The 22,037-nt window shown below is 48.9% G+C and overlaps 1 protein-coding gene across 2 annotated transcripts in view; it reads right to left on the minus strand.

Annotated features, from left to right (window-relative positions):
* NPRL3 (NPR3 like, GATOR1 complex subunit) overlaps positions 1-22,037 on the minus strand; it is a 45,671-nt gene that overhangs the window by 10,540 nt on the left and 13,094 nt on the right. Inside the window, exons 3-7 of one of the 2 annotated variants that reach the window (XM_045849035.1) lie at positions 21,141-21,179; positions 17,064-17,193; positions 15,428-15,502; positions 10,967-11,120; positions 9,404-9,485 (exon numbers count right to left, since the gene is read on the minus strand). In XM_045849035.1, coding sequence (XP_045704991.1) covers positions 9,404-9,485; positions 10,967-11,120; positions 15,428-15,502; positions 17,064-17,193; positions 21,141-21,179 — 480 coding nt within the window. The remainder of the gene's footprint in view (positions 1-9,403; positions 9,486-10,966; positions 11,121-15,427; positions 15,503-17,063; positions 17,194-21,140; positions 21,180-22,037) is intronic. The other variant, XM_045849036.1, reaches the window with a different exon arrangement.

Consider the following 22,037-nt stretch of genomic DNA (forward strand, 5'->3'; position numbering starts at 1 on the left):
GCCCACGTTTCCCTGACTTTGTTTCCTACCCCAGGTAGATCCAGCTACACTAGCCACCCTGCTGTTCTCAGGGCCCTGGTACTTGCCCTTGACCACAAGTCTCCCTGCAGATGCTCTGGAGCTCTTTCCCTCCTTCAGATTTCAACTCAAGTGCCACCTTCTCAGTGAGGTACACCCTGACCCCGGCCCCAGCCCCACAGGCAATCTGCCTGCTCACTGCTCACATGTGCCTCGAGCACTCGAGCACAGGACACACCTCTTCACCTGCTGGCTGACACTGTCTTCTCGACCAGAATTCAGTCACGAAGTGGGGTCTGTGTTTCATTCATTGCTCACACCATGGCTGGTCCAGTGTGGGATATGTGGGGGGCACTGAGAAGCATTTTATAAACAGAGGAAGGAACGGGGCCCAATGGATGTTTCGTGCTCTGGTGGCCTCTCTCTCAGGAAGCCTTTGCCCAGAGAACAGGCTCCCAGCAGCTCCCTGTGGCCCTGGAATCCCTGCACTGGGGAACCACGTACCAAGTGGCTGTTTTCAGCAAGAGCTTCTGCAGCTCCCCAACAGAGAAGCCAGCCCCATGGCCTGGCTGCTCGGCCCCTGCGCTAAGTGCTAACAGCACTTGGTGTTCAATGTGGAAGAAAAGCAACTGCTTGAGCAATGTCCCCATGGCTGATCCTCATGCCCCTAGCAGGTGAGAAGGGGACCTGTACCCACTGTGAAGGCCTGGCCTGCCCTGACCCAGCTAGGTTAAGCGGTGCTCTTCCCAGCACATTTCAACCCTGACACACTATTCCCAGTTGGCTGGATGGGCTGAGATGCCCACATCCGGCTGAGCGTGGGACAGGGCAGTGGCTTGGGGAGAGCTGGTGGGAGCTACCATTTCACCCAGTCTCAGACCTCCCCTGGGGAAGGAGCCCTACGGCTCTCACTCCCCACACCCACATGCTGTTCTTACAGACTCTCTCCTGAACTCTCAAGCAGCAGATTAACAACCCCAAGCTTCTCCCCACAGATCTGCTGGAGAACTGGCAGAACCTGGGGTCAGTGACTTCAAATGCAAAAATAAGTCTATTCTCTCAAGCAGCGAACAGGCAATGGGGGGAGAAAATGGCGGGAAGAATAGAGAGCACACCTATCACCTCAACCACTCCCGGGGATTCTGCCAATACCATCTGCTCACCACACACTGCCCCACAGCTCCCAAACACCTCCTGCCTGCCCTGCAGGGGCACCAGAACACCCTTGCCCCTCTCTAAGGTTCTAAATGCCACGGAGGAGTACCCCTGGCTTCAGGGGATGTGGCTTGAGTCTGCGAGGAAAAGATCTGGCCAGTACTGGGGCCACAGCCCTGCAAGGCGAACCCTATGGACAGGTCTGATGAGCATCACGATTTGGGGGAGACAGTTTTCCCCCAAGGTCTCAGAGGAGAACCCCACTCTTGGCTTCTTCCAGAACTGAGTGCTAAGTACATCTGAGTAGATGAAGGCTCCCATGGTCCTGCCCTTCCATGGCTGAAGGTCTCTGCTGGCTGGATATCAAGCCCTGCGAAACGGCTCAGCCTCATAAGGAATGAAAGGTCATGCCATGAGAGAGTTGCCCAGGGTACCCAGCTTAGTTGCTCCACTTGATTAAGTCAACAGTATTTATATCCTCAGCATCCACATCCAAAAGGGAAGAATGAGGAAAATCAGGGGCTGTAGGGAGGATGAAGTGTGCAGGCTCTTCCTCTGTTTCACTCTATACCTGGTCAAAAAGGCTGGTCGATTGAAAATAAGGGTCTATTTCTGAGTTGTCTTCTGTAGCATATTGCTCAGAGTAGCTATTCAAACACCACAGAATCAGAATTAAACAAAGCTCCCTATCATTTTTAAGGTAGCTGGGTCTTTTTAATTTTTTAAAAAAGACTTTACTTATTTATTTTTAGAGAGACAGGGAGGAACAAAGAGGGAGAGAAACAATGATGTGTGAGAGATGCATCGACAAGTTGCCCCCCTGCACACCCCCAACTGGTGGCCTGGCCTGTAACCCAGGCATGTGTCCTGACAGGGAATCAAACCAGCCACCTTTTGGTTTGCAGACCCACCGTCTAGTGCTCAATCCACTGAGCCACGTCAGCCATGGTGGTAGCTGGTTTTGATGCACCCAGGTACCCAGAGGTGCCACATGCAAGTCCCCAACCACCTGGTATGGTCCAAGCACTGGTTCAGGCTCCTGGGGTACAACTTACAGCCCAACACTCAGGGGCTCTGATTCAGTGGTGCTGGGAAAGCAAACTGTGTGGAACATAAGAAGATGGGAAAGAGCTATAAGAAAAGAGAGAAGCAGAGGAGGGTGTAGGGGTGTGCATTTGGGGGGCAAGTTATTTGGGACTTGGGACAGCCCTCCCGGAGAGACAACAGCAAGTGCCTGATTTGGTGCAAGGGTAATGAACCAGGCCCACACAGCATCTGCACATGTCAGCCACCTCTCGAGCCCTGGCCACGCCATCTGGTGTACAGTGGCATGAGGCCCTCTCCTCAGGGAGGGGGCCACCCATGTTGATTTTCTGGTTTCCATGTGGATGTTACTTTACTTTTCTAAGCATCTGCTCACTTCCCAGCAACCTCTTCCCCTGGAGCACCAAGGCTGGTGCCACTCTACAAACAGTGTGGAAGTCCTGAATGCCACCCGTGGCAGCACCCCAGAGGGCCAGCAGAAGACCCTAGAGTCCTTGGAAAATGCTGGAACAAGTCGGGAGAAGGGAGAACAGCCGTCAAGCTCCCAGAGAAGCCCTGTAAACACCCCGTGTCAAGAGGTGACCTAAGAACTGCACTGAAATCTGTTAAAAGGAGAAAGAGAAAGGCTTATGCCTATTTGTATGTTTTTTTTAAAGATTTTATTTATTTACTTCTAGACACAGTTCTAGGAAGGGAGGGAGAAAGAGAGGGAGGGAAACATCAATGAGTGGTGCCTCTCGCACATCCCCGCCCCCCCCCGCTGGGGACCTGGCCCGCCACCCAGGTGTGTGCCCTGACAGAATTGTGTAGCTTTTTTTTTTTAACTAGAAAATTATTTATTTTATTTTAATAATTGTTCAAGTACAGTTTTCTCCCTTTTACTCCCACTCCAGCCCACCCACCCAACCTTCCCCACTTCCCTCCCATTACCACCCTCCCCCTAGTTTTTGCCCACGTGTCCTTTAAATTTGTTCCTGTAAACCCTTCCCATTCTCCACTGAAATTCCCTCTTCTCTCCCCTCTGGTCACTGTCAGCCCATCCTCTATTTAGTGTCTTTGGTTATATTTTACTTATTTCTTTGTTTTGTTGTTTAGGTTCCTGTTAAAGGTGAGATCATATGGTATTTGTCTTTCACTGCCTGGCTTGTTTTGCTTAGCATAATGCTTTCCAGTTCCATCCAAGATGTTGCAAAGGGTAGGAGCTTCTTCTTTCTTTCTGCTGCATAGAATTCCATGTGTAAATGTACCATAGTTTGTTGATCCATTCATTCACTGATGGCCATCTAGGTTGCTTCCAGCACCTAGCTATTGTAAATTGTGCTGCTATGAACATCGGGGTGCAAAGGTTTTTCTGTGTTGGTGTCTTAGGGTTCTTAGGATATAGTCCCAGCAGTGGAATCTCTGGGTCAAAAGGCAGATCCATTTTTAGTTTTCTGAGGAAGTTCCATACTGCTTTCCATAGTGGTTGTACCAGTCTGCAGTCCCACCAACAGTGCACTAGGGTCCCCCTTTTCTCCACAACCTCTCCAACACTTGTTTGTTGCTTTGTTTATGATGGCCATTCTGATTGGTGTGAAGTGGTATCTCATTGTGGTTTTAACTTGCATCTCTCTGATAGCTAGCGATATTGAACATCATTTCATGTGTCTTTGGATCTTCTGTATGTTCTCCTTGGAGAAGTGTCTGTTCAAGTCCTTTGCCCATTTTTTAATTGGGCTGCTTGTCTTCTTAGAGTGGAGTCATGTGAGTTCTTTATATATTTTGGAGATTAAACCTTGTCTGAGGTATCATTGGCAAATATGTTTCCCCATACAGTTGGTTCTCTTTTTACTTTGATACTGTTTTCTTTAGCTGTGCAGAAGCTTTTAATTTTGATGAGGTCCCATTTGTTTATTCTTTCCTTTATGTCCCTTGCTCTAGGGGACATGTCAGTAACAAGTTTCTGCGTGAAATATGTGAGATTCCCCTAACTACGTTCTCCTCTAAGACGTTAATGGTGTCACGGTTCATATTTAATTCTTTTATCCACCTTAAATTTATTTTTGTATAAGGTGTAAGTTGGTGCTCGAGTTTCATTTTTTTGCATGTGGCTGTCCAGTTCTCCCAACACCATTTGTTGAAGAGGCTATTTTTACTCCATTTTATGTTGTTGCCCCCTTTGTCAAATATTAATTGACTGTAGAGACTTGGGTTTATTTCTGGGCTCTCTGTTCTGTTCCAGAACTGTGTAGTTTTAAGACCTGACTAGTGAAGTGGGTGTTTGGGGCCTAAAATGTTCCTACTAAGCTTGTACTTCTCTTTGTAGGGAAGTTAATGGTTTGATCTGGAGACACTGTAGGAAAAATGCTGCCCCCATGTGAGGCTTATCCAGCCCCGCACGCAGGTCTGGGCCAGAAGGGAGAGCCAAGCCCTGTCTGCAGCGAGAGATACGTGCTCCCGCCAGAGCCCCAGTCCTGAAGCAGTGACTGTGCATACAGCTATGCACCGGCCTAAAACATGTTCTTATCTTTCACATCCCAGAAGGAGACATGTGCAGGCTGTTCCATTACCCTCGGATCTCAGAATCTGAGAAAGAACATCAGTTCCTAACCTTCAGCTAATACCTGAAACATCCTTTGGCCACTCTTCTTTCTGCCCTAGGCCAGCGACCTTCAAAGCCAGCCCTGCACCCTCTGGTCCCTTGGTCTCATGCAACCAGGCTTCCTACTACAAGCAGTGGGACACTGCACCCAATTCAAGAGATCTGGGTGGGCTCCAAAAGTTTATATGTAGGTACATTTTATGGAAATAGGGACTAAACTCCCAAGATTTTCATGGAGGGGTCTGTGGGCTCATATCTCAGGACAGGCAATAGTGTGAGGCAGTGAGGAGCAGGCATCAAGTCCCCAGCACACCCAGCACGGCCTGCCCAGCCAAGCACTGGACAGCCTCCTGGACCCCACTGCAGGCCCTGTTAACTACGGACACCCAGGCAACAAACACTTCTCCTTCAAACCCCACGGAGTCCACACGGACATAACTCATATACTCTTCCTTTCAACCACTAGTGGACGAGCTGAGCTTCTCCACATGCCGAGCATAAGGGCTGTGTTATGGAAAGTGAAGGGACACTCCTGACCTCGTGGGAGACACAGCCTGACAGTCACACAGATGAGTGAGGTGCTATCACTGAAGTCACCGAATTCCACAGGGAAACACAGGTTCTAGAACAGTCGGGTGGCCCCCCGGGGGATTCGCACTGCCAGCCTACATTCACAGATATTTGGGTCAGGGGCACCAGGCCACCAGGTCACTCAGCCAAACCACAGCCCCATATTTTACTTTATTTATTATTTATTTTTAGAGAGGGGAAGGGAAGGAGAAAGAGAGGGAAAGAAACATTGATGTGTGAGAAACATCGATCAGTTGCCTCTCACACACGCCCCAAATGGGGACCTGGCCCACAAGACAGGCAAGTGCCCTGACTGGGAATCAAACCTGAGACCCTTCTCTTTGTGGAACAATGCCCAACTAACTGAGCCACACCATCAGGACTGGAATTTAATTAAAACACCAAATCCAGAACAATTCCTTTGAAAAGCCCCACCCTAATCTCCACCCTCACTAAGTCTCACAGCTTCCTGTCCCTTATTTCTGCTCTGAGAAAACCTTTCCCAGGGACCTGTCAGGAGGTCGCCATCTGTGTTCTATGCTGCCTGATCAGTGATGGATGCTCAGTCTCCCCTTCTTAGCTCTGAGGGGCAGTCCATTCTTCAGGAGCAGAGGCAGGCCAGGACAGACCCTCGAGGCCAACTTGGGCCTGGTCAGACACAGTCAGAGAGAAGGCCACAGGCCACAGGCCACAGGCCAGGGAGGCTCCTGGGTGGTGGCAGAGCCACTGCTGAAACAGGTACAGGGGTGAATACAACTGCCCTGGCTTCCCTGGGGGTGGGCCAACGACTGGTCAGGGTGTGATCTGGGAGCAGGGTGGTTTAAGGGGTCACCTGGAGGAAATTCGATCCTGGGCACTAACACAATAGAATGCCTGGGTTGGAGGAAGGAAACTAAGTGCTGGACAGTGGATCCTAGGAGCTGTTTTTGCTAAAATCCGATTCCTGTCCTTTTCCTTTAAACTGATGCCCACTAGGGGGCACTGGCTGCCTCAGGCTCTGAGCTGCAGCAGGCCCCCAGATATCCAATCCAGGATCTCATCCCTCCAGCTTCCAGGGCAGTTTAAACATAAGCAATTGCCCTGGACCCATGTGGCTCAGCTGGTTGGAGCATTATCTTGTAACTAAAAGGTTGCGGGTTTGACTCCTGGACAGGGCACATACCTGGGCTGTGGGTTTGATCCCCTAGTCAGGACATATAGAATCCCTGATTCGGGCACCTACGGAAGGCAACTGAGGCACCCAATCAATGCTTCTCTCTCACTTCAATGTTTCTCTCTCTCCCTTCCTGTCCCTCTAAAAGCAATGTAAGAAAATGTCCTCGGGTGAGAATTTTTTTTTTAAAGAAATTATAGTCCATTCTTTCTTTAGCAATATAAAGTCTGTTTCTGGTTTGCCTTCTATTTCAATTCCAGATTAGCCTGATTTTTGCTGTAGTCTAATTCTAGTTGAGATTGCTTCTTGGCCTTTTGGCTAAGATCAAGGGTAATCTTAGCTGAGGCATGCAAGTTCCCACTCAGATTAAGGCAATGTTTCCAAGGAAGAGATTTCTGGTACCAGTCAACCCAAGACCAGAGGGCAGTAATTTTTGACTCCAGAGAAAACTTCAATGTGATAACATAGGACAGAAACACAGGGTCAGACTACAAGACCAAAAATCCCTTTCTGGGTCAAGCACTCCAGAGCAGGAGGGACCGTGAACCAAAACCATCACTCAGCAAGGGCTGTTCCAGGCTGCCCTGATGTTCTCTAACGCCCGGGAGATACAACCAGAGGTCACCAAAATAAAGACAATGGAAACACAAGCTGCCCTCACAAACGACAACTCTCCTCCCTTATTCTTTTATAATATTTTATTTATTTATTTTTTAGACAGAGGAGAAGGGAGGGAGAAAGAGAGGGAGAAAAGCATCAATGTGTAGTTGCCTCTCACATGCCCTCCATCGGGGGACTGGCTGGCAACCCAGGCATGTGCCCTGACTGGGAATTGAACCAGCAACCTTTGGTTTGCAGGCTGGCACTCAATCCACTGAGCCACACTAGCTAGGGCTAAACTTACCTTTTTTATTGACTTTTTGAGAGAGAGAAAGAGAGAAAAAAACACCAACTTGTTTCATCCATTTATGCATTCATTTGTTGACTCTTGCATGTGCCCTGACTGAGGATCAAACCCACAATACTGGCTTATCAGGATGATGCTCCAACCAACTGAACTACCCAGTCAGGGCATCTCTCCCTTCTTTACAAAGGTACCTATACCTCCCGACAGAAAAACATGCAAGGGATGTGAGCAGAGAGCTAACAGAGGAAGAAACAGGGATGGCTTAAACATGAGAAGACATATATAAGCTGTATTGAGATCCCATGCCATACCCATTACGTTGGTTAAAACCAAAAAGCTCACCAAGACCCTGTGCTGACCGGCATCTCCTGTGCTGCTGGTGGGAGATACAACCCCTCTCAGGGAGAAGTGCATTTTACCTATCAGGTAATGCCCAGCAATTCCACTTTTAGAAATGTATGTTGTGGATAGGTGGGTGCAAAATAACATGTGCGTATGGATGAGCAGCATGCCTTACAGCAACGAAGGGTGAAACCAGCTGAATGCCCAAGGGAGGGGGTTGACTAGCAAAAAAAGTCCTTATTCACCACAGCAGGTGAAATCTCAGTTACACTGTTAAACTGAGAGGGCAACAGGCTGGCTGGGGCGCAGTGTGCTACCACCATGTGAAAGGGAGACAGTGGGTCAGCATCTGCGACAGGCCCCTTAAACCCATTTGTGAGGAAGGGTACACCACGCGGCTGCCTGCCACCAGGATGAGAGCCTGCTGGGAGCCCAGCAGGAGAGAAACTCAACACTCTAGTTTTCAGACTTGATGAGTGTGTGACCTTTTCAAAAATTCAAGTAAAAAAAAAAACATTATCAAAATGTTCATAGTGATTATCACTGTTACGACATTATAGATGACTTATATTTTCTTTATACTCTTCTGTACTTCCTAAATGTCTATAATGTTAGTAAAAATCAGAAAAATTAACAGGACAAAGGGAAAGCTCCTGGGCAAACCACTGTCTCTGGGCTCAGATAAACATGGTGTGGCCGGCCACAGCTCTTAGATGAGGACCAGCTCCAGCAGGGAGAAGAGTCCACTGGAGCAGAGCGAGGCCTGGGAGGGCCAGGAGTGAGCGCTGAGCTACATGCACTTGCAGAGGAGAATGTGGAAAAGTAAGAGAGGGAGGAAGGGAAGGAAGAACAGCGGGCAGAGAAAGGTGATGGAACTAGAAGGCGTTAAAGAAGCCTGCACCTACGTGCCGTCTGCCCAGTGCTGTGCGGTGCCCTCTGCTAAGTGATGACCCCATGAACAAATAGGCTAGCTGCAGGGCTGGAAAGACAGAATCACCAGGTGGGCTGTCACTTGGGTACCCCCCAACCAAACCCCTCATCCCCCCACTGCAGACCCGGGGCCAGGGAGTGGTAGTCAGAGGCATAAGGACACTCTTTAAAAAGAAAGGAAGTTATCTGTCCACATTTAAGAGAGTAGGTGCTGAGCCACAGATATAATCAGAACCGTGAGGTTCCACTGTGTCTCCAACACCTGCTGCACTCATATACTTACTGTCCCAACCCCCAAGTCTCCCAGGGCAGGGGTCAGCGTGGCCAACCCCAGCTCCCTCCTCTGAGTCTCCATTTCCTTGTGGGTGAAATGGTGACAGTGACACCCACCTAATGAAGATGGGACAGAACGTGGCACTGTGTCATGCTCAGTAAAATCACCTTGCATCTGAGGACTCAAAAGCACTTTCAGGTTCTCATGCACAACTTCAGGTTTATTTTCTGGTTTAAGAGAAGTCTAGAGGTGACTCTTCCAGCCAGGCATTACACCAAAGAGGCTGGCACTTCCTGCCCTCCCTCATCCCCATTCCCCCTCCACATGGGGCCAGCACCCAGCAGAGGGAGCTCCATCTTCAGACAGCACTCAGGCAAGTGAGGCCCACGGGGAGGAAGGGCATGGAGCATGTGCTCCCCATGGTCTTACCTGTCATAAGCTTCCTTCAGGTCCCTGGCCAGCTTGCACTTGGGCAAGATGTGATGGAATGGGGACTGAGGACCATCACTGGCTGCAAGAATTGCAACACAGAAGGATTTAGAACCTCCAAAGCAAGGAAAGTCACATAGGCTACAATAGAAAATACCTTTTAAAAAGAGTTTTAACCAAACATCAGGATATTCACAACTGCTTCTTATAAAATCTTCACATCCAGTTGAATTAAAATGAGACTTAGGCTGATTTGTTTAACTGTGTTTATGAAATATCTGTATTTAAACTTCAGCACTGGCCCCACCTAACCTGGAATCAGAGGCATCACGGAACCAGCTGCCTCACTGGCTGCTGCTGCGGACTCCAACCTCAGACCACCAGAGCCACCTTCCGCCTCCGGGAGCACGGAATTCCACGCCTCGTCCCACCCTTTCTGCCACGTGTTTATGCTAATATAATTTATTTTTGTGATTGAAAGTCATTTTCATTAATGCTTTCTCATAAATATCTAACAAAAATTATATGTACTAAATTGAATTTTTAAAAAATTCCTATGATAAAGTCAGACTCTCAGGAAAATGTTTGGTTTTTTTTTTTAAGATTTTATTTATTTATTTTTAGAGAGGGAAGGGAGGGAGAGAGAGAAAGAGAAAAAAAAATATCAATGTGCGGTTGCTGGGAGTCATGGCCTGCAACCTAGGCATGTACCCTGACTGGGAATCGAACCTGCGACACTTCGGTTTGCAGCCCACGCTCAATCCACTGAGCTACGCAGGAAAATGTTTTAAAAAATAAAACATCTCCACTGTTATTAATTGGTACATAAGTGGCCAAAACAGAAGTATATTACACATTTTGACAGCAAACTGTCAAACATAAAAACTAAACTTTTACTGAAAATGCACCTGAGTGGGACAGTTCACGTACGGCGACCACTGATAAAATTAGACTGGGTTTGCCTTCAAACGTGCCTCTCGTGTTCTCTTTTGTGCAGAAGCGCCAGCCCGAGAAGACAGAGGCAGAGGTTTGTTTCAGGCAGGTGTCTCTCTGCACTTTGAAATGTTGGCATGATGCCAAACCCATAAGCTAAATGTATCTGTCAGCAAAAATTACTTTTAAAAAGATTTAATTCTTTTATTAAATCTTTAATAAAGACTTAATTCCATTAAGTCCTCCTTCCATGTAGCTGAAACGGAAGAACTGGAAAGCAGCCACCTCGCCAGCTCAATACTCCCTCTGGCCCCTCTCATGGCCTTCGCCCCAGGGCAGCCTGTCCAGCAGCACCAGGGCCAGCAAGCAGTGCCCGGCCTGCACCAGGAGTCATCGTGCAGCACTTGTCGGGCAGGAGGATGTTTCGGACTAAAAAACCAGTTTTAGCACACTAGGAAGGCAGGCCTGCGGCTGTGCCCCCAGGAGTCTGCCTCTGCACCGGGCGCATGCTCAGCCCAGGGGGGAGAGCATGGAAGCTCTGAGGAGCACCACAAAACCCTATCAGTATCCTGCCTGGAAATACTGTCTGCCCTGTGGCACCGGGCTAGGAGTGACTCCTGTGGCACTCACCATCGGCCACAGCAGACACCTCATCCTGCAGCGCGAGGATCAGCTTGGCCTCCCGAGTGAGGTACTGGCAGCGGCGCTCCTCGTGCTGCAGCACGGTGGCGATCCGTCGGGAGAGGTTGTGCAGGCAGTTGATCACCGAGGGGTCTGCATTGGCCTGTGGGAGAGGCCACACACCACTCAAACGCAACGTCCGTTCTCAGATGGTACAAATACAAAGCAAAAACTCAAACCCGAAAAGAGCCCTTCTCTACGCCCTTTGCCCAGGCCCCTCTCCAGGTGCCACTGCTGTGTCCAACTGTCTGCTCTAGGGGCCATCCACAAACACCAGTCCACTCAGCATCCTATCTTAGGGGTCACTGCCTGAATGGCAGCACACAGATGGCTCTGTGGGGTCACCCAGTGTTGGGGTGGGGGGTCAGTCATTTGCAACAAGCACAGAAAGGCTCCCACGTGCATGGCACCACACCCAGGCTGTCCAGGAAGGAGGGCACAGATCAGGCATCCACTCTGAGCCTGGCAGAGGCAGCCAGAGGGGCAGTGGAAAGTATACATCTCTCTACCCACTCACTCTGTGACCCTGGGTCACAGGTCCCCATTTGAGAAAGGACAACAGTGGCACCTCCCTCAGCAATCAGTCAGAAATGTCAAGTGCTCAAAGGAGATGCCACCCAGAGCCGAGAACCCTGGCAGCATCTGCAGTCACCAGCTCACTGCTGTGGGCTCCCGGACTGGACCAGCCATGTGTGCATTCAGTCACACAGCCCATTACAACAGGGGTGCACGGCATAGAAAACAGAAACACAGAGCTGACTGTTCACTGAACATTTTCTGTCCTCGAGGTTAAGTAGCTCTTTTCAGCAGAAATGACCCTGGCTAACAAGAGAGGGCAGCAGGCTCCAGCCACTCCCCTCCCCCTGAGCTCCCTCCACACCCCTGAGTTAACTCTGAAACTATCAGGGGCCCCAGTCCCACTAGGCCAAGGGTGGAGTAAGTGGCTGTGGGGTCTGTGAAGATGCTCTTTGGAGCAGATAACAGGCCAGCCATGACTCAGGGTTTCGGGAGCCCACAGGGCAGCTGAGTCATCCTATGGGTCAGAGGTGGAGAAAGGAAGAGGGACGAATGGTGCCTCTGATTAGAACCTCTGGTGCTGCCTCCCTCTGGGTTTATCTGTCAGACAGGGCCCTGCCTACAAAGTGTCCATAGTAAACACTTTCATCCCCTGGAGTTGGAGAGATTTTCTAAACTCCTAGCAGACTTCATGGTCACAAACAGAGCTTACACCCGGCAGCTCCCTGTGCTGGGGAGAGAAACCAAGGTTGCTCCCATGCCATGCCCACCCCTGGGCAGCAAGCCTGCCCCCTCACAGCAAGGGCATCCCCTAACCAGTGTCACATGCAACACTACAAAACTGTAGGACCTGGGTCATAGGGAGCATGCCATTGCCTCAAGACAAACACACTTTTAGAAGAATCTGTGTAAAAACACTCCCACGGCAAAGCAGAGGTAGGAGAATGATCCTGGGCACACGATCATTCCCTTGAAGAAGTAATCAAGTCACACCTGAGAACCCAACCCTCTGCTAGAGGTCCCACTGGCTGGGGCACGACAGTGGTGTCAGATGCTCAGGGCCTGTGTGTCCCAGATTCCCAGGCATGCAAGGTGGTGCTTATGCAGGTGAGGCCCAGTGACCAGCACTAACGGAGTGTGCCAGGGTGTACTGTCTGGCCGCACAGGCCAGGCACTATTCAAGGTGCCCGCAGAGCCTGAGGCTGTGGTAGCCACACTGAGAGCTACCACTAGGACAAGTCAGCCCTCAGAGGGAGCTCTTAGAAATGCCACACTTTCTCCACATGTGATGTGCGGCAGCATGAAGTTTATGGCATCACCTGTGAGACTTTCTTGTCCCCAAAATTTTTATCCAAGTACAGTCAGGCCATCAAAGCGAACACCCAGTTTACAGAAACACAGGGACAGACAGCACGTCTGAGAGTCTGCACTGTGAGATGAGCCCACACATGGAGCATCTGACAGCACAACGGGTGGGGAGAGTCCTGGACTGGCAGGGATCTGGACACGCAGCCCTGCATGCTTGTGGGGGCTGCTTTCACCCGGGGGGCAGACGGACCAACCGGAGGACTGCTGTGGCAACTGGGGGGGTTCCAGTGGACCGTGTGCTAGTTGATGTCAGTGTATGGTGAATTTCCTCAGGTGTGAAAAGGGTATTCTGGCATAAAATAAATGTCTGTATTTTTACAGCAGTGCCTTCTGAAGTATGTAAGAATGGGCAGACGTGAGGTCTTAGGCTTGTCTTGAAATACTGAAGCAACAAGGCTGGGGGTGGGGTAGCTAGGATGTAAAGGCAGTAAGACAGTTACTAGATCTCAGAGACAGGTATAGAGGTTTATCAAACTACTCAAAATTTTAAAAAGCACGCATTTCTATATGGCTACTAAAGAGGAAAAAAGCTTGTCTACCCTAAAATACCAGCCCTTCACACTACCTGAAATTCCTCCCACTTTCTAACTCGAAGACCCATGCTCTCTAAGTCCTCCCCGGCCCTGTCCCCTGCTGCTTCCTCCTGGCAGTGACCTCGCCCCTAGTGGCCTGCAGACAGGCCAGTGAACAACCCCCACAACCTTTCCCAATCACTCCTCAACTACTGGATACCAGAATTATTTCCAACCTGCCTGTTATTATAAAAATCTTTACACAACTTTAAAATATGCTTGTTTTCTTGGCCGCTGCATAGCCTGCTATCACACGGGCCCCAGAGACGAGGGCCTGCCTGCAACGCCTGGGGTGGGGCCGTGGCGGCTTCTCACTGCCCACCCCACAGGGGCTATCGGTGCCGACAGGCAATGAGCGTTCATCATGGCTTTTGCTTGCTCATTTTTTTTTGCTTAATTTGAGTTCGCTTTGCGGATTATGGCCTATAGCAGAGGCAACACATGACTTTTATATTATGTAATTACATAAGTAATCCAAAAATGCTGTGAAGATGCAAACACTACGAAAGTGTATAAAATAGAAAGTAAAGATCTTTTGGAACCTCATGCCCCCACCACTAACAGATCATTTTGTTCTAACTTGTAGTTTCTTATTCTTCAACAAGTTCCAGTTTGAAAAATTAAGCTCCATTCTAACAGAGATTTTCTCTAGCACCATTTTGATTTTGAACCATTGACAGTGAAACCTGTAGTCTCCACAAAAAAGGCCACCATGGAAAAAAAACACCTGAGACTTAGAATGGCGTCTAATTTTATAGGTTCCCTTTCTACTCAGTCTCATTTCTGCCACTTGGAAGGTTTTCAGAGCACACCCTGTTCCCTGTCACTGAAATCCAGGCACTGTCTCACTCATATTTCTGCACAAAAGCCATCAAGCAGATCAGGTGCCTGGCCAGAAAGAACTACTGGGTTCTGCAGTGGAAAAGGGGACTGGGGTATTTTGGAGGAATGCCATTACTCACCAGTCACTGAGTATATACTAGGTATTCCCAAGTCCCTTCATCATAGAAGCCAGTCCTTACCCAGGGGTGCTTTTTATGTTTATTTGGATCCCTCATATTTTAACAGCTTTACTGAAAAGGAATTTCCTGTCACTAGTAAAAACACAACTTCGGACAGAACTGAGAACCATTTAAGAATGATAAGGCTTAATTATTTAAAAAATAAAAAATCGTAAGTGCAGTGAAAATGCGGAGAAACTGGGGCCCTCGCACAGTGCTGGTGGGGACGTACAAGATGCAGCCGCTGTGGAGAGCAGTCTGGCGGTTCCTCGGACGCAGACACAGAGGTACCGTGTGGCCCAGCAATCCCACTCCTGGATGTATGCCCATGGGAAAAGAAAGCACGTGTCCATACAAAACTCTGTACACAGACGTCTTTAATCAGCTTACCAGTAACCCACAACTTCAGACCAACCCACAGATGTCTCTAACAGCGCTGTTCGTAAGAAACACGAGGTGAAAAACACCCCAGTGTTCATCAGCAGGTGAAGGGATAAACAAAGTGTGGCCCACCCATACAATGCAGTACAATTTGACCATAAAAAGGAATCAAGTACAGACACCCACAGCAAGGGACAATCTCAGGATCGCTGCGCTCAGTGCAAGAGGCCAGACACCAAGGCCACATCCTGTAGGTTCCCACTCATATAAAACATGCAGAACAGGTAAACACACAGACCGAAAGCAGACTGGTAGTTACTAGGGGCTGGCAGGGGGCGGAGGAGAAAAAGGAAAATTACTGGTCTCCTTTCAGGACAGTGAAAATGTTCTGAAACCTAAATAATGGTGATGGTTACACACCAGTATTACTAGATGCCACCAAACTGCACAATTTAAAGGGGCTAAATCAGTAAATTGTATGTGTATTTTATTTAAAAAAAAAGAGAGAGCTGCTGCCTGTGGACCCTCCTCCCTCACCGGCCTGCGCTCCTCAGCCCTTCGCACGCACTCACCCTCAGAGCAAACACCACATTGAAAAGAATCATGGTGGGAGCTTCCCTCTTCGGGGACGGATCTGTTTTGGAGACCTGTGAAAAAGGAATAATTTTTGTTTATTTTTTAAGGCAATTTATTTAAATAATACTGACTTTTGAAATTTTTGGAAAAATAATTCAATCTCATTAAGTATTTATATAAAAAAAACATTTGCAGTTCTAGTAATAAATTTTCATCAAAATGCCAATGTAGAAATTGGCAACTTAATTTCATCCATGTTATATTTAGACAAGCGGTTTTCAAACTTTGGTCTTAAGACTCCTTAAAGCTACTAAAAATTGTCGAACCTCTGTTTATGCGAGTTACTTCTGAGAGGCATAATTCTAATGAATTAGAGCCACCACTTCCCAAGAAGAGCTGTTTAAGGCTGTTCTACTTTGGGCATGGGAAAAGGTTCCAGAATATAGCAGAACCAGGAGAAAACAGAGCTCGAGGGTGATCGGCGCCTTTGCATGGGCTAGTTAGTGGTGGCTGCAAGGACAAGTGTGTCACCACTGAGATAAGAATAGGAAGGTGAGTGCTGCGACTGAGTGACAATGCTGGGGCTCAAGCAGATGGAGCGTTCTCTGCCCAGACCTCCCCCCACTGCCATCCCCAGTGTCCATCTGAGCTCTCCAGGCTGCCTCCATCTGTTATGACAAGGGATGGTTAAGAGGCAGGACAATGCTCAGAGCCAGCAAAGAGGCAGGGCTGCCACTCTGGCATCCAGCCAACCCCGGTCACAAACACCAAGTTGATTACGAATGTTTCCACCAGGGGGCATAAGAGGCCAGGGCCCCAGCTCTCCCTGGGCCTCCCAACTGGCTCATCACCATCCTGTCACTCCAGTTTTGTAGATCTACGACTGCTGGCAGGCCACCAAATCTCCCCTCCATCACCCATAGGCCACAATTAGGGACTAATCCCACCAGCTGGGGTTTCAGGGAGCGGGGAGGGTGCTGTCTGTGTGGTGAGGTGCACCCAGCCACGGCTCATGTTTTGGCACCTCCAAACCCCTCAAAACCTCCTTCCATGGAGTTAGTCATGGAGAGGATGGAGGACCGCATCACAGACCCTCAGATTTCTGGATCATATACAAATGGAGCTAAATCTTATACTGTCCTATCAAAACCCTTTAGAATCTGAGTGATGCGGTTACTGATTCTGGCCGTGTGCAAAGGACTGACTGGCAGGTTCTGGTGTGCAAATTCCCTTGGGTCAGGGTGCATTCAATCTTGTTAAAAATCCCCAGGACTGTAACATTTCATTCATCAAAGAATGCATATAAAGGATCTAGCACAAAAGTAAGAGCTAAATTAATGATAATGTTGGCTATGATTTCACTTAATAAATAAGAAATGCTGTACCACTATACAAAAGCTAGGGGCAGGGACAGAAATTCTAGGGGCAAGGATGCCCATCTCCTTCTCCGAGGGACCCACCCTCAGGGCCTATGTGGACGTGCCGCTGATGGCAAGCAGCTGACCAGGCCTGCCGCATACTGGCTGCCTTCACCCGAGCCAGCGTCAGCCACCGTTCCCTGCGGGCCGCACGCCATGACAGAGTGGGCCAGCCTGCCCAGGGAGAGCCTCATCTGCTCAGGGTGGCCCTTACCTGCCCCAGTGCATGCTGCAGGAGTGTCGGGTGCCCAACAAAACGCACATTATCAATCTTCAGTTCAAATTTTTGGCCACACATTTCAGACTTGGTTGCCAAAATTGTTGCCAGGATGACATCTGAGAACCTTAAAATGAAAAAGAGGTAGAATGGAAATAAGTGAACAGTGCCGCAGTCCCACACCTGCTGCCCTCAGAGAGGAAGAGTCTCAGTATATTGCAGCCTTGTGCGCAGAGTGGCTTGACCCCCACTGATGACCTGGGAGCTTCTGTCAGTTGCCTTTTGAAGCAAATGCCAAGATTTGGACATCAAATCACCAAAATTACAAGGTAAAAGGCATGAGAAGCATAGACTGAAGGCACATGCTGTCAATTTTTTGGCATGCTCTATGAAATTCAGGAGAGAAACAAGTTGCAGTTTGCTTTTAAAGGGAGAACAACAGCTGAAGCTGGCACTACCCTGAGGAGCTGCTCCTAAGGCTCACAGGTGGGGGGCTCTACCTCCAGGCCCAGGTTTAGCAGGCTGCACCCTCCACTCCAGGAACCCCAACCCCTCAGTGCTATGTAGAGGGCACGGGCACAGCACTAGCTGCAGCGTGCTCATTACCTTCCTCAGCACAGCAGCATGGCCCTTCCCTTAGCCTGAGCACCTGCACCTTCCAGTTTTTATTAGGGAGGAAACCTTTTTATTTTTATTTTTGAATCTATATGGGAGCTTTACTCAGATAGCTGGCGATCTCAGAAGACCTTGGGTTCATACCCTAACAGACTGTCTAAATTTCCATTTTAAAATGGCCCTTTTTATAAGGAGAACAAAGTGTAGGTAAGGGGCTTGGAATTCAGCAAAAAGTTATTGGATTAAAAAACTGCAGTATTCTCACCCTGGGCAGTGGTCTCTATCTGTGTCCTGGGAAGGAAACTTTTTAAGATACAGAAGATATGCAGACCCACTGGTATGACTGAACAAAGGATGCACGGGACTGGATGCCACACAAAAATAGGAATGCCTATGGTGTGAGAGTGGATTTGGATACATATTTACCCCTTTGCAAGAAGCACCTGTACACTTATGTTTTCTTACTGGCACCACTGCTCCTTCCTGCCCTGGGACGCAGGGGGTGGCGGCGGGGCAGTGGGTGGGGGGGTCGTCTGGATAAGGGAGGGTCACCACAGGGAGGAGTGCTGGGGGTGAAGTGCAGACTCTTATCTCAGAGCCCAGGCTTGGCGGGTGCCTCCAATTTAGAAACACTGATGTACTGTGTCTGAGCTGCAACCAGAAGAGAGACAAGTCCTGTGCTCATCTCTCCACCTAGGGAAAGCATTTCTAGCATCCAGTCTGGGAGGACACACTGTACTGGGGGAAGTAGCTCCAGTTCCCCCAGGGCCATGTTCTGCCCTGGCCAGAGAGACCCCAACAGTCCTAGAGGCCATCGAGGACAGAGTTCCAGTGTGCATCCTGGGCCTTTGCTGAGGAGCTTACAGTGTATCACCATACCAGATGCTTTTCTCCTGAAGGGCCTCATGTGGGAGAGGGGAGCAACTAACACCATATCTCTCCATTTTCTGAAGAAAAAAAGTGGTCTGCCATAAACTGCTGCCTCAGCTCAACCCTAAAGTAAAATAACAAATGACTCGGATAAAAGGATCTAGGAAGGGGGCCATTTGCCCTGGGCTCCTTAAACAGGCAGGGCTCATGGCCTAATGTAGGAGGGACCCGGAGCCAGCCGGCAGCAAGAGCCCTGATGACCAACCAGCACTCAGACAAACTGCCAGACAAGGAGCTAAGGGACTCTTTCCCACAGATGGCAAGGGAGCCTAGAACTGCTAAGACCTTGGGGAGGGAGGGCATCACACTGGTTTCCAGCCTTCCCCAGGACTGACATGGTCCTCCAGGCCTCCTACGTTGCCCTGAGGCCCCAGACAAACCGGATGCAGAGGGTTTGCCTCTTGCACAGTCAGCACTGCGCTCAGCCCTTTCCATAGCCAGGCTGTCGGAGATACCACGCAAGTCCTCAGCCACCCATCTTGGGGCTCTCTTCCCTGGAATACTGCTCTCTGGAGTGATTTAAACCAGAGACTGAAGATTCCAGTGTCTTAGAGCAGAGGCATTAATTATATGCTTTCTTCAAAAACTAAATGGCTCACTCTACCCTATATAACTCCTGTCTGAGGGACACAGTGATGGTGAGCAAGAGCTCAGGGCAATGAACCCAAACACACACACTTCTGCCCTAATGACTGATCCAGTGCCAACATTTCGCATCTTATCTGAACAAAGAGCCCCTCCACTCTGCCAGCCAAGGACTCCAGGACACAGAGATAAGGTATAGAAAACAACTTCCCACTACTCCAGAGAGTTCACCTTTTCCTGTGATATCTAAATACCGCTATTAAAAAACTCTGCTCTGTCATCAAGACCCACAGAAGAGCCTCAGCCCTGGCCCTCAGCCACCAGTCCAAAAACCTAAGTCAGTCTGGCTGTGGGATGGGCCCTGAGATTCAGGGGCAAGCAGTGCTGGTATAGTGAATATCTATAAATATTCAAATCCAAAAAAACCCTTCCAAGAGCCAAAGAAGAAGTGCTTCCCCACCAGACCAGAAAGGCCAGGACCTACAGAAGGAGCCAACTGCAAAACCATGTGCTGCTGTAGTGAAAAGCCACATTGCCCTCTGTTCAGGGAGGGCCTTCCAGGGCTGCCAGCAAGATAGTAAGTCTGGCACACATAGAAATCCACTCACCACTGCAATATTAACACTTATGAAGAAAAAAACACTTGGTGCCCTGGCTAGTGTGGCTCAGTGGATTGAGTGCCAGCCTGTGAACCAAAAGGTCTCAGGTTCGATTCCCAGTCAGGGCACATGCCTGGGTTGTGGGCCAGTCCCCAGTTGGGGGGGCATGCAAGAGGCAGTTGATCAGTGTTTCTATTGCACATCGATGTTTCCCTCTCTTTCTCCCTCCCTTCCCCTCTCTCTAAAAATAAATAAATAAATAAAATCTTTTTTTTTTTAAGAAAGAAAAAACAGTTGAGTGGCCTTACCCTTTATATAGTTGTCTGCTGACGTAACATACACAAAGGTACAGAGTTATATCATGAGATTTGGGAGTTAGGAGACATAACTGTTATAAATAGCAAACTGAAACAAACATAAATGACAATATTTGTATGCTGTTTTCCAAAATTTACAAAAATCCTTTTCTCTTGTTTTGATGGTAAAAGTCCTGGCAAATATATTGCACACAATAAAACATCTGTTAGGGAAAACTGACATTCCTGGAATAACTTAGAGATTAAACACATACACATTTAGGAGGATGAACCAGCCCCACTGGAAAACAGGCCAAGACCTTCCCTTCCTTCTGAAATATCAGGGGGCAGGGCTTGCTCTCCGGCTTGGCTAAAAAAGGGGCAGAAGGGCAGCATGGAAAGGAGCTCAACTTTGCCCCCTCCCATTACAGGGGGCGCAAAGATGCTCTGTGTACCTTCAGTGCCAAGGAGATGCCGTTGTCAAGGAGACAGGAGGGTCCCACTTATTCATGCCCCCCTGGAGAAGTGCCATATAAACTCCACGGGTACATTTTTGCCTCTAAAGGGCACACACAACAGCATCTAAGCTCAAGCATTACATTTAACACCCAGCCCTTGGGGGAGGCCCCCCACTAAACCCCTCTGAGAAATGAAGGCAAGGAGCAATAATCAAGGATCTCTCTAGAGGGCCAGTGAGCTAGGGAGATAAGAAACCCTGCTCCTACCACCCTCACAGGGCCAGTGGTGCCTGCCTAGAGGAGGAGGTCTGAGTGCACGCCTGGTCCCTGAAGTCTTCCTGGTGCCAGCCAACCTTGCCTAGGCCTCTTGGGTAACATGAAATAGCTAAAGAACTCCACATGGAGAACGGGCAGGGGCTGTGGGAAGCCTAGGCACTCGTGAGGGATTGGGGCAGTGCAGTCGGAGCGAGAGCCTGTGTGCCTCATTAGTCATTCTTCAACATTGAGGGAAATCAGGAGTTAAGCACAATTACAAGGAGAGAAGGCAGCAGGAATCAAGACAGAAAGACGGTGGAGAAGTCTTGGTCTTACCCTGCAACCAATTGCTCATCGGTTGGAGGACATGGCTCGCTGAAATGGGAACAGGACCATCAAGACCAAACAAAAACACATTGATTTTTAAAACCATGAAAATTTATAGTAGTTTCTTACAACAACATTAAAGTCTAGCAGAAGTACCACCATTAAGCATTAACTGTTGAGGTCAAGGCTATGCAACTTACCAGACAACAAAGGATACAGACACTCCCCGAGTTGAAGGCTTACCACACAGTTTTCTCACTAAAGCTCAAATTGTCTCCCATAAACATAGACTGGGCAAGAGTGAGAGCCCGTTTCCAGAAGCAGGAGCAAGGCTGGAAGACCTGGGCCAGAGCCTAGCCCCATATAGATTGGCTAAATGCCTAAGCACAAGAATTTAATCTCACAAACCATCTCAAAAGGACCAAATAAGATCCCACAGGTAAAAAGTCTTATGAAAACTGCAAAATGCCACAAGCACCTCAGCCCCAACTCTTGAGGTGCTGTGACTGCACAGCTGATCTCACTAAGTTATTCCAGAACGGGGCTGTGGCAAGGCTCCGGTTCTATAAATATATAAGTCATGATATGTATTTATGGCATATATTTATGTTGGAAAATGTCTGAGACATCTGCACTATCCAACCGGAGCTTTTTTAGAAAGTATATTTAAAAGTTAAAGTTCCCCTACAGAGGTCTGTGTCCTGGGATACGCTGCTTTCCGAGTTTCCTGGAAAGAGAAGGCAGGCCTGGGCCCCCAGGGCAGACAGCCTTGGAGTGAAAGCCTGCCCGATGCCAGGCCATGCCCATCAGCCACCCCGCTGGGACTGCCGCTACCCACAGCTCTCACCAAGAAATAACACACATTGCCAAGGACCCACACAAGAGAAACACACAATGAAGAACCCT

This window comes from Phyllostomus hastatus, unplaced genomic scaffold (genome assembly GCF_019186645.2).
Source record: "Phyllostomus hastatus isolate PE091 unplaced genomic scaffold, TTU_PhHast_1.1 phas_contig_64, whole genome shotgun sequence".
NCBI classification, from domain to species: domain Eukaryota; kingdom Metazoa; phylum Chordata; class Mammalia; order Chiroptera; family Phyllostomidae; genus Phyllostomus; species Phyllostomus hastatus.